Here is an 11,917-nt window from a genome sequence, read left to right as displayed (position 1 = left end):
AAGACATTTAACTCAAAATCTGCACAAATTGACAAAAGAGTTACTCAGGGATCAATTCTTAGTCTCCTACTTTTTAATTGTTACGTCAAAGACTTCGATCCACTCGGACACTAACTTCCCATAACAAACAATTCACAACTACAAATTAATGATGAACTTAACACGAGTACAGTTTACACACTGGAAAAACTTCATATGAGAAATATGTGCGTATTTTTTTCTTCAAAAGTTCAGAAAAGATGGTAGACCTAACAAAACTGTCGAAATTGATTAATCCTTTCGAATAGACCCTGAACAATCGATTTTTGGGGGAGATATGACATGAAGATGAAAAAATGTTTAGGGATAGTTAGCGATATTGAATTTTAAAATAAATCAAGTTATTTTCATTTAAGCTGTGTGGTCGTATAAAAGAACCATGTTTTGGTGAAAGTTCAACGACTGCATCTTCTGTATTCACTAAACAAAAGTTCTGCTAACTTTGTTACGCGGGTGTTTTGACTTGTTCGTTATGTTTTCCTCTTTCTATCTTGTAATTGAGAGTATTGACAAACTGAATGATAAATAAATAAAAAAATTTTAATAGGTCCTACGAGGCCTTCTCTTCTGGTCATCAGATACCTGTATCGACTAATTTTGTGTCAAATTGCTGAAAATGACATAGTAACCAATGTAATCTGAAACAAAATTTTCAGTATTTTTCAAAGATCTTTAATCTCTATGCATAAATATTTAATTTCTACAGCTAATATGCAGTTAACTGCTTGAATTTATGTAATACCTGCAAACTCGGAAGTTATACCAAATGTCTTTTATTGTTTTGATCATTTATTTTAGTCTTTATCTAGAAAATAATATAATTTTTGCATGTTAGTGTACATATAATTATTTACAGACTATTTGAACTCAAAAACTTCATGTTATTTTTTTACAGGAAAGAACGCTGATACGACAAGCTCCTGGATGATCTGGACTGATTTCAACGCCAAAAATAACAGGTAACATGGTGGAAAAATGTTACAAATTTGAAAAACAACACATTTAAAACACGCCAGAGCTTTTACAAACTAATTAAACCAGGAGGGTGTTTGGACTCAATTAGGCTCAGAAATGTCTGTCATCAATGATAATATCGATGTACAAAAATAGAATGTTTTGCTAGCTCGTGCTACGCAATGGCTTTAACTGATTTTCCACGACGAACTTTTACAATTTCAAGTCCGCAATTTGTTTACACATGGGTCTGTACACAAATGCGTATTACAGACCAAGACAACAGTGAGCTTTCATTTGTCCGGACTATACAATGGGCGAGACATCGTCGAAACAGAAAACCCGGGTCAGAACTCAAAGGTAACAATCAAAACTTTCTAAAGAACTAAAATTGTAACAGGTTTAAAATTAGAACTGAAGATTTGATGAATGGTGGAGTGAGTGCGGTGTTCAACCCTTTTTAAAAAGATAGTTCCTACCTACTCAAAGTAAGTTGTTTTCCAATGATCCGGATTTCGAGCTTTCAGCTCATCATCAGGTTGAAGGAGTTCTACAACCTCGTCTATCGACATGAATTGCCAAAATTAAATAATTGATTTGTAGCAAATGGACCTTCCTAGAAGAAATGTACGAGGTGAAGCGGGCCATAGATGGTCTACTGCTAATATGTCAAACAAACCGACGCTTTAAACCTTACTCAATTAAATTAGTTTTTTACTCGAACTTTCACCCCGAAGTGCTGACCCCTAGGTTCTATACATCAGGGAGTTCACCAACTCCGTTATGTGGCAGAGTCGCTGGTCTCTCCCTTAAGCCAGATGCCCAGATGGACAGCTAGGATATTTCAGCCCCAAACCCATGCAAATTATAATCTAGCCTAATACTAATAAAATTAGGTCAGTCGCACAAACAAATACATTCAAGCATTGCACACATTCTGATTAATCAGTGTAGTATGGGATACTCCGCCATCGACCCTAAACAAATACACTGCTGTTCACTCACACTGATAAATACAAGCATTCAAACAAAGCACATACGCTATACCTACATACATTCAAAAAAATATCAAAAACGGAACAGGGGACCCAGAAACCCAGACTGCTGGGCTCGAGAATCATTCATAAATCCGGCGACATGCCTACACGCTCTCTGTACGGAGCCAAGGAGACGACACAACACACGACTCAATTATGTGTGACTTTTTTGTATTCATTTAATTTTTACCATATCTATCTTCTATTATCTTTGTTTTTTCTGAGAATAATTTATGTTGTAGTTGGGGTTTATTTTATGCCTTATATCATCTTCCTCATGTTTTTATAAATATTTTTCATGACAATTAGTGTATTACACTAACTTATTATTAAAATCAAAGCACATGGTTAATATTTTACTAAATATGCCAAAAGATCAGGTAGAAATCTTTACCAATTTCAATAAAAATCAATTTTAAAAGGTTAATTAGGCGTTCAAATTTAAATGCTATTGTTATCTATTAATAATACATATTATTAATATAATACTCGACTGCAATTCATATGAGCTCTTCCTTGAGGCCCTCAGGATATGGCTAGGCCAATTCTTGCGGGTGGCGGTTGTTTACTTCTTCGGTAGACAAATAATATACCCTGGAGGAAATTTCAAATTCCATCGGGGGATGTTCGCGTTATGGGGGGTATATAAGAGCTGGCACGTGTCCACTCTTCAGCAGTTTCACACACATCAACGAGAATGGTAAGATGAAAAAAAACTGTAGAACTTTTAGGAAATCAATTGCACTATAGTTTTCAGTGATTTTTGGAGTTTTTATTTAGCCTAATTACCCTTATCTGTTTATCCCAGTCAGCAGGCATTACGGTTGGGCAGCAAACGCTGAAAAAATCTTATACATAACACAATTTAGCTTGTGACAAATTACTAGAATAGAAAAAGCGGATCTTAAATTATTTTTTAATTTCACTATGATCGGAGATAGGCAAACAGAGGAGAACAGCACCGTATGCCGCTCGTCTGTTATGCAATTCAATCTATTAAACAATACTTTACCCTCGACTGATTTCATTCTAGTCCCACCCAACTAAATGAAAAACAGTTAATAGAAGTTAGACTCCAAGGGTACAAAACCAAGTGTTATATGTATTGTCTTATTTAGTGCGATATTGACCATCATCCTAATTATCGAAGGAATATGATTTTTTATTTGAAATTATTAATTTTTTTGCAGAGGTGGATCGTGATGTGGGCCTGTCTGGCCCTTTGTGGAATAAAAGCTGAGCCTCGTTTTTATAGACAGTCCAAACGTGAAGTTCCAATGTCGCAAGAGCCCGATGAAGGATATGTAGGGGAAGGAGGTCCGTACCCGCCGGCTTTAGGACCGTATCCTCCTCCAGTGGTACCCGAGGTACAAAATTCGCCACCACCGTCTGAGGATGATTTTGAGCCGCAGTCGGAACCAGATGCTGGGCCATACCCGCCAGCGGCTCCTCCTCCACCGCCACCACCGCCGCCAGCACCTGCTCCAGAATATGGGCCACCAGCTCCATATCCACCGGCTCCTCCACCACCTCCTCCACCACCGCCGCCACCAGCACCTGCTCCAGAATATGGACCACNCCGCCACCACCACCACCAGCCCCAGCTCCAGAGTATGGACTACCAGCACCACCACCACCACCGCCACCTCCCCCTCCTCCGCCACCACCACCACCACCAGCCCCAGCTCCAGAATATGGACTACCAGCACCTCCACCTCCTCCACCACCACCAGCCCCAGCTCCAGAATATGGACTACCAGCACCTCCACCACCTCCACCTCCCCCTCCTCCTCCACCACCAGCCCCAGCTCCAGAATATGGCCTCCCTCCAGTCAAATTTGAAACAGCACCTCCAAAACCTGCTACTGTATATGGATTTCCTGGAGGGTTATAAATTATTAATAAAGAATTTAGGCCAACTGTCTACTGTGCAAACTTTTATTACATAAAATCTGTACAAAGTTCTCATTTTGGTATTTTAATCTATATTTTATAAATAAAAGAATTTTTAATTTTTTAATTCACTCTTTTTTAACCTTGAATCCCAATTCATTTACATATCATTTTAATAAACGATTAATTACTTGTTTGTCAGTATTGATAAAAATGTAAACATTAAAAAATCCACACTGATTTAATGGAAGTATTAAAATAATTTTTGAAATTCAAGGTGAAAGAATTAATTTTTTAAAAATCTAAACATAGGTAATAATAATAAATATTTTCTATTATAAGATCATTTAAATCAATTGGGTCTCTTATTTCCTGGTTATGATTGTCCATTTTTCGTTGTAAATAATACTTGTACAGGGCTGTCAGGCTTGCAAATAAGTGGTGTCACAACTCCAAGCTTTGCACCCAGCCATTTTAAGTTATATTTATTACCAATCTAAAATTAGTAAATTATAGATTTATTTTTTAACAATTCAGTAAAGACATACCTTTAGTATAAATGTCAGTAAGTTCTGTTCTGCGAGTCTTCTAGCGATGCATGTCCTGGTTCCATGGCTGAACGGTAAAATGAGGAATGGTGACACAAATGTGTACTCCTCAGATCCTTTTACCCAACGTTCAGGAATAAAAGAATTTGCATTTTTAAAATGTTTTTCCTGCCGGCACGCAACCCAATTCTGTGTAAAAACTACTGTCTGTTAGAGAAAAGAAAAAAAAATTTATAAATGTATCAACATTTTAATTGTAACATATTGTTAACCTCTCTTGGAACCAAGAACCCTCCGAGAATTGTATCATTGTCAAGGATTCTACTGATACCAATTGCAATCGGATTGAGCCTCAGACTTTCCTTAAGGACAGCACGTGCATAGTTAGCCTCATTTAAAATTTCTGATGTGATTGGAGAATTATTACATAGCCTAGAAGCTTCTTCGTTTAACCTCCTTTGTGCTCTTTCGTTATTGGCTAGATGGTAAACAATAAAGCTGGATGTATATGAAGTCTGCAATGTTTAATAAAACAGAAATGAAATATTACAAATTAATGTTCTTCCTTATACCAAAAATAATAGTTACAGTGTCAACTCCGCCAAGAATTAAATCAACTACCATCCCGAAAACATCTTTAAAGTCAATAGCAGGGTTTTCAAAATATTGTTCAATTAAACATTTTTCCTCATTTACATCACATTTTTTATTCATAACACGATCATGAGTTTTCTTCAATTGAGGATAAATTGTCCTGTAATCTATTTCATGTAAATCTTTCTATAAAACAACTATAAATTATCTTTATAAATACTTTTCAATAAAATCAAAAGCCTCCTCCATTTGCTTGTAAGGTTTTGTTTTAACTATTTTCCAAAAAGTTTCAGTACTGTCTGTTGCAATAATGATATGGTTTACTAGTTCAGCTTTTGACATTAAACGAGAAGGAATTGAGTCTGGATGCAAATTTTTGTCCTCAAAAGCACCAAGTCGTTCCCCAAACAACAGCATCCACGTTACTATAATAAAATGTTATTATATTTAATAATATAATCACTTAAATAAAACAATGTAATGATTACATTCAATATTGAGACGAGATATTTCGCTGAGAAAATTGTTATTAGGTACTCCAGGCTTTACAAACTTATCGAAAAATTCATCAAAAATCTCTTCATTTTTGGGTATTAATGCTCTGACTGCTTTGATTTTGCTCAAGGATTTTTGGAAGTTGCTCCTTATCCTCCACCACTCACTGCCATTCCTAAAAAAATAAAACTTTGCGAAATAAAATAATCATAAAAGGTTATTATAAAACTCACACAGGGAGCAAGCCGCCCGTATTGTATAAGTGAGGCCTGGCTTCCCTATAGTGCTGCAAGGCAAGGTGACTTCGTCTCGATGGAAACTTTCCTTCATTTTTGTACACCATTTCAATGTCTTCGGGTTCGAAAACGTTAACGATGAAAATTCCTGAGCCGAACTCTTCACGTACAACACTACCGTATTGTTTGAGTTTCATAAATCCAACATCAGTCAACTTGTTAAAGTCATAATCCCCTGTTGGCACACCATAAATTAACATTATTTCTTGTCTGACCCAAATATTCAGGCCTCTTAGATAGTTGTTTGCCACAAGCTCAAAATTCTAAGTAATTTCTATGATCTCAACATTAATCAAACCTTCACCTTCTACCAGAGACTTTCATGGGATCAACAACTAAACAAATTCACAAAGAGCAAAGATTGCTATTGGCAGATGCAAACACCGATGTGGGAAAAGGTGGGGACTCAACCTAAAGGTGTTCCTATGGCTTTACACAGCGGTTGTTAGACCCATGATACCCTAGGGATCAGTGGTTTGGTGGACTAAGACATTAGAGCTAAGGGCAGTTCAGATCCAGTATTGTTCAGAGACTGGAGTGTCTGAGCAGCACTTGGGCAATGAGAACACTTTGCCAACATCTGCCCTGGAAGTCCTTCTGAGTCTACCGACACTACACATCTTTATCCAGGAAGAGGCCAGACAATTCAATGGCTATTGCAAGGACAGGCTCCAATAGCTTACTCACATAACAAGGAGCAACTCTAGGGGAGCTTCAGCTAGTCAGAACTTTGGGGATGCCTATTGCCTACTAATGCCATGTCCCCTAAATTGTTTTGAGAAATTTTTTTTATCAAAATACTTTGTAGAGCAGACTGGTAGAAAAGGATCCCAGTTAATGCTGACAGTATCTGGTTTACAAACCGAATATAGATCAGGAGCTGGCATGTATGGACATAAAGTAAGCACTATAATTCATATAAGCCTTGGACAATAGCCACTGTTTTTCAAGCGGACTCGGATAGCCAGGCGGCGCTGAAGGCAATTGTTGCATCAGCAGTAAAGTCTAGAATCGATTGGGCCTGCCCTGTCAGACATTGTAGAAAATAACAAAATTACCCTTGTCTGCGTGCCAGGGCAGAGGGACAACAGAAAGGCTGATAAATTGGCCAAGGAGTTCAATGACACCTATTGGCCCTGAACCCTTTTGTGGCTTACCAAACTGCAAAAACGTATATCCATTAGACAATGGATTACAAATAAATCCTCCATTCAATTGTAATGTAGTCTGGTACAAAGGCATACAGAGAAGTTTATCAAAGCACCATCTCAGAAACTAACAATAGAACTACTAAATCTAGGAAGTGCTAGGACTGGAATATTAGTTACATTGCTGACTGCACACTGCAGACTCCAGAAGCATATGTACAGACTCAGAGTGGCAAAAATAAGCCAGTGTGGATAAAAAAATGGAGATGCACAATAGACCAATACTGGTCATGGTGTAGCCTAGTACACACTGAGATTCTTTGAATCGATTCATGTTGCAGGGCAGAGTCAGGGCTGCGTAGATTCATTGTTGCGATGCAGTTCCGACTCTTTTATCGGAGAGTCCTTCAATGTCACCCTATTTATGGATAAGAATTACTAGTGCATGCCTTATCACAGCAGGGAAGACGCCCTTGGAACGGATAAGTTGAACAAATAGGTGAGGTGTTTATATTATACAATCAATTCTGCTCTTTATGAGCAAAGTAGTGCTGTTATTGTTAACCTGACTGATAAAATTTTCTTTACAGTTACATGCATGAAATAGAAATATTCAACTTGAATTCTAATAGTTTAAAGTAAAATGACAAGTCAAGGATTGCTCGTTAAAGCGATTGATGAACAATTCTGCATGTCTATATTGTTTTTGATGGAGTTAATCATGTTATTCTTTATTGAATTACTATATTCATATTAATATCAGTGCTGTTTCTTTCTGCAAATTCATATAATTTTGAGATAAGCAAATTGTTGAACTTAAAAGTTTGCCGTGTTTATTGAGAGTAGGCAGACCTCAAGCTCAAACTGCATGTATGATTAATTTTTATTTTGAATTGTAGAGAACAGATGAAAAATTGTAACTCCAGAGTGTTTAAAATACATTTATAATACTTAAAACTGTGACATGCATTTTGAATGCTTACTACAATGTTATATTTTTGCCAGATTAATCTATAATAGTTTATTTTATTTTATAATACTTTTTTATCTCAACTAAAAACATTAATTAATTGAAAGATATTAATTGGCCAAGCGGACTACGAAACTAGCGTTTTTTTAAATTTTGGTGTTTATTACCTGGCGTTGAAAATCAAATTATCTCAGGTTTCATTATTTTATGGAGTTTTTCTAGCCAAAACTACAGAAATAATGAGAAATGAGAAATTTAATTTTTCATGTTTTGGGAAGTAACACATCCTCTCATCAGAACAATTACACAAACATAATAAAAAGTACAATTTAATATCAAGATCAATATATTTTTTGAATTTCAATTAATTAAGGTTTTTAGTTGAGATAAAAAAAGTCAGTGTCAAGAGTGGGATTTGAACCCATGACCTTTGGCTAGATACGCCGCTATTCTACCACTTGAGCTATCTTGACTTCAATCCACTTGAAGAAAAATGGTGAAAAGAAGGGAAAATTGAAAAGGTGGGGTTGAGATGGGAGATTAGTGTCCGAGTGGATCGAAGCCACGACAGCTCAAGTGGTAGAGTAACGGCGTATCTAGCCGAAGGTCGTGGGTTTGAATCCCGCTCGTGACACTGACTTTTTTATCTCAACTAAAAACATTAATTAATTGAAAGATATTAATTGGCCAAGCGGACTACGAAACTAGCGAATATTTTTTGAATATTAATTTAACAATTTAATTTTTATAGGATTTTGTTTTAGAGGATATATCAAACTATTGTGATAAATGGAAAAGTGGAGATAAACCCTTCAAAGTGCAAAGCAAAAATCTTTACCTTGCGACCGACCAACCTTACAAATCGAATCCTGGAAGAAGGTGACTGAAGGGTATGCTCGTCTGGGTATAACTATATTCTATTGTAAACAGTAAATCCAAGATAAAGCCCAAACTTGCTTTGCTAATTTATTATCTTATTATTTTTTTTAATTATCTTCATCCAAAATAAAGCAACTGCGAATATTCAAAAATAAAATAGCACAAATGGCAATAAATTGTAATGGTGGTGAGGAACAACCAGATACGCAAAGAACAATTCCCGACAAGATGGCCATTCACAAGCGATTCGACAAGTGCTATTCCGGATTTAGTAAAGTCAAAGGTGCACTTCAAACTAGGAGGAAAAAAGTTATCTGATGAGAGAAATGTGTTTAATAACGGATGGTGTTAGGGTTGAGTTGTAGTTGTTGATTATGTGTTTAGGGTAGTGATTGTTATTGAGGATCTGTTTATCTTTATGTTCTTGTGGTGAAATGATTCATGGCTTAGGGTAATATTATTGTATGAAGAGGATGGTGAGATGTAAAGTTGAGGTAGCGATCTGTGTTTCTTGGTTTTTGATACCAATCTGTGATTAATGTGCCATCTGGTTGTTTTATTATGAGTGTATCTAAAAATAGTATTTTTTTGTTGTTTTCGATTTCATGTGTAAATTGTAGGCGTATTAAATATATCTAATGTAGTTTGAATTTAATCTGTGTGAGCTGTTGTCTGTATATCATCTATGTATTTAGTGAGGAAGGGTAATGTGAAAGGAAATTGTGGCATGTGTTTAATAGATGTGTCATAATTAAGTCTGCAAGTAACGAGCCTAGGTTGCTACCCATGGCTATGGCGAAATGGTTGTTTGTAAAATTGATTGTTGAAAATAATATCCTTTAGTACAGCAGTGTCAAATCATTGTTATGAATGTGTTCTTTGATAGACTTGTGTGTGGTGTTATGTTTAATGTTTTTTTTTTTTTTTTTTTTTTTTTTGCCTTATGATCTTTGCATATTAGCCACTGTTAATGTTCACTGTTATGTCTATTGGAAGGGACATGAGAGAGTAGTGTGAGGGGATGTGAATATTATTAATTTTTTACAATTAATTAAGGTTTTTAGTTGAGATGAAAAAAAGTTTTTTTCATGGCACGAGAGGGATTTGAACCCACGACCTTCGGCTAGATACGCCGCTGCTCTACCACCTGAGCTATCGTGACCTAGATCCACTCGGACATCAACTCTCCATCTCAACCCCACCTTATGAGTTTTCCCTCCTTTTGCCATTTTTCAATTATTAATTAATTGTAAAGTATTAATTGGTCAAGTGGACCACGAAATTAGTGAATTTAAGGAATTACTAATCTTGTTAATGAAATGAATCTTTTACGTTATATGTGTTATCTGTGATGTTGAGTATGTTTGTTAGGTATTTTGTCATGTTATACATAGGGGAATTTACAAATGAAATATGGGTCTTAGAGGGTGTTCAGGTTTATGTGTTTTTACAGATCCGTATAGTTTCGGGAGCATTGGTGAGTTGTTTTGAAGTGATTTGTAGATGTCTATGTTGATGTTTTCTTATATTTCGACCTCAACAGTTAAACTTATGATTTTTCCTTCTTGAAGGTGGGATAATAGGTCATCTCAAAAAAACCACAACCAGTTTTTATCCACATTTAACGCCTGTACACAGAACATGTTCTGTTAACTCACCTGAGGAAGGATTAAAATAAATCCGAAAAGTTGTGGATAAAAACTGGTTGAGGTTTTTTTGAGATGACCTATTATCCTACATTCAAGAAGGAAAAATCATAAGGTGTCTATAGCCGAAGGTCATGGGTTCGAATCCCGCTCTTGACACTGACTTTTTTTATCTTAACTAAAAACCTTAATTAATTGAAAAAGTTTCGATTTTTATTGAAATCATCTTCAGGGCTCAAAGTGTTTTCTGTGTAGATGTGTCATTCTCGTGTTTTTTTGTTTAAGCGTTTCTTGCAGAATTTCGTTCGTCTGTTTGATGAGAGAAGGGGTAGGGTCTGTTTTAATTGTGCTGTATGTGTTTGTGTCATTGATAAGTTTGTTAATTTTTTCCCTGTACTCTTTTTTGCTGATTGCTACTGTTTGTTTTGTTTTATCAGCACAAAGAATGAGTAGGTCAGGATTATTTTTGAGAAAATTTTTGGTTTTGGTGTGTGTTTGTTGAGATATGTTGTGTTGATTTGTAGTGAGGTGTTGAAAGTGATTTGTTATTATGTTAATGCATTTTGATTGTGCCTTTTTCTTCTTCTGATTTTGTGGACTTTTGGATTGCATACTCTATAAAAATTTTTTTTTGCATTGTATAAGTTCACTTTTTTTCACATCCTATATGTATTTGTTAAGTTTAAACAATGTTTGTAAATCCCAGGCCCTGAAGATGATCTCAATAAATGTCGAAACGTTGGCACGATAAAGAAAATGTTTTTCTGAAATCTACGTCACACCAGATTGCAGCTCACGATTTCAAATAATCAATTAAAATTACAATTTCTCTCCTAGTAAACACTATGATAAATACAAGTTGCCAATCTGATGTTTCAAATTGCTAAATGTTTAATATTTCTTACATGCACTAATATAAAACTCTTTGTTTGTAATTGGGTTAGAGAGTTTAATTTAAAAATAATAGTAATAATTGTTTTGTTATAAAAACAAAAAAATTACACATTTTTTAATACTGGTCAAATTTGTCTGATGAGAGGAACTGTTACTTTGTGAAAAGTGTAAAATTAAATTAAAAAAATACTGTAACAGATGTAAGTTATTGTTCTTTTTACTTTATTGGCTGGAAAAACTTCATAAAATAGTGAAGCCAGAAATAATTTTATTATGTAGAATCTAATGTAGTAATATTACTTACCTATATAAGGAAAATATTTCCATAATGTTCCTAACAAAGGCACCCTTTTAGGGCCTGGCATTTGATCAAACGGTTTAACTGCCGTAGAGGAAAAACGCCTCAAAATAGAAAACCGGATCATTCTAATGAATGACATCTTGTTTGTACAGTGGTCGAGATAACAATAGCCGGTCTTGCAAACCACTTCGATTATGTAAACTGATACAGCAGCTTAAAGAGC

At 35.5% G+C, this 11,917-nt stretch overlaps 2 protein-coding genes across 2 annotated transcripts; one reads left to right on the top strand and one right to left on the bottom strand.

Annotated features, from left to right (window-relative positions):
• Nucleotides 1-2,601: 2,601 nt before the first annotated feature.
• LOC112127325 (proline-rich protein 2-like) lies at nucleotides 2,602-3,979 on the top strand. Its single transcript, XM_024228080.1, has 2 exons — nucleotides 2,602-2,730; nucleotides 3,221-3,979. Exons 1-2 carry the CDS (start codon nucleotides 2,728-2,730, stop codon nucleotides 3,977-3,979), a joined length of 762 nt encoding a protein of 253 aa, XP_024083848.1. The 5' UTR covers nucleotides 2,602-2,727.
• LOC106669063 (cytochrome P450 302a1, mitochondrial) lies at nucleotides 3,953-11,913 on the bottom strand. The gene is made up of 8 exons (XM_014398321.2): nucleotides 11,698-11,913; nucleotides 5,794-6,031; nucleotides 5,554-5,735; nucleotides 5,286-5,490; nucleotides 5,060-5,225; nucleotides 4,744-4,986; nucleotides 4,472-4,678; nucleotides 3,953-4,419 (listed from the first exon to the last, which is right to left on the bottom strand). The coding sequence occupies exons 1-8, from the start codon at nucleotides 11,831-11,833 to the stop codon at nucleotides 4,300-4,302; spliced, it is 1,497 nt and encodes a 498-aa protein (XP_014253807.1). The 5' UTR covers nucleotides 11,834-11,913; the 3' UTR covers nucleotides 3,953-4,299.
• Nucleotides 11,914-11,917: the final 4 nt, after the last annotated feature.

This window comes from Cimex lectularius, unplaced genomic scaffold, assembly GCF_000648675.2.
Source record: "Cimex lectularius strain Harlan isolate CLEC.00 unplaced genomic scaffold, Clec_2.1 scaffold183, whole genome shotgun sequence".
NCBI lineage: Eukaryota > Metazoa > Arthropoda > Insecta > Hemiptera > Cimicidae > Cimex > Cimex lectularius.
Note: the sequence above shows the minus strand (reverse complement) of the source record. Positions and strands in the feature narration are given on the sequence as shown.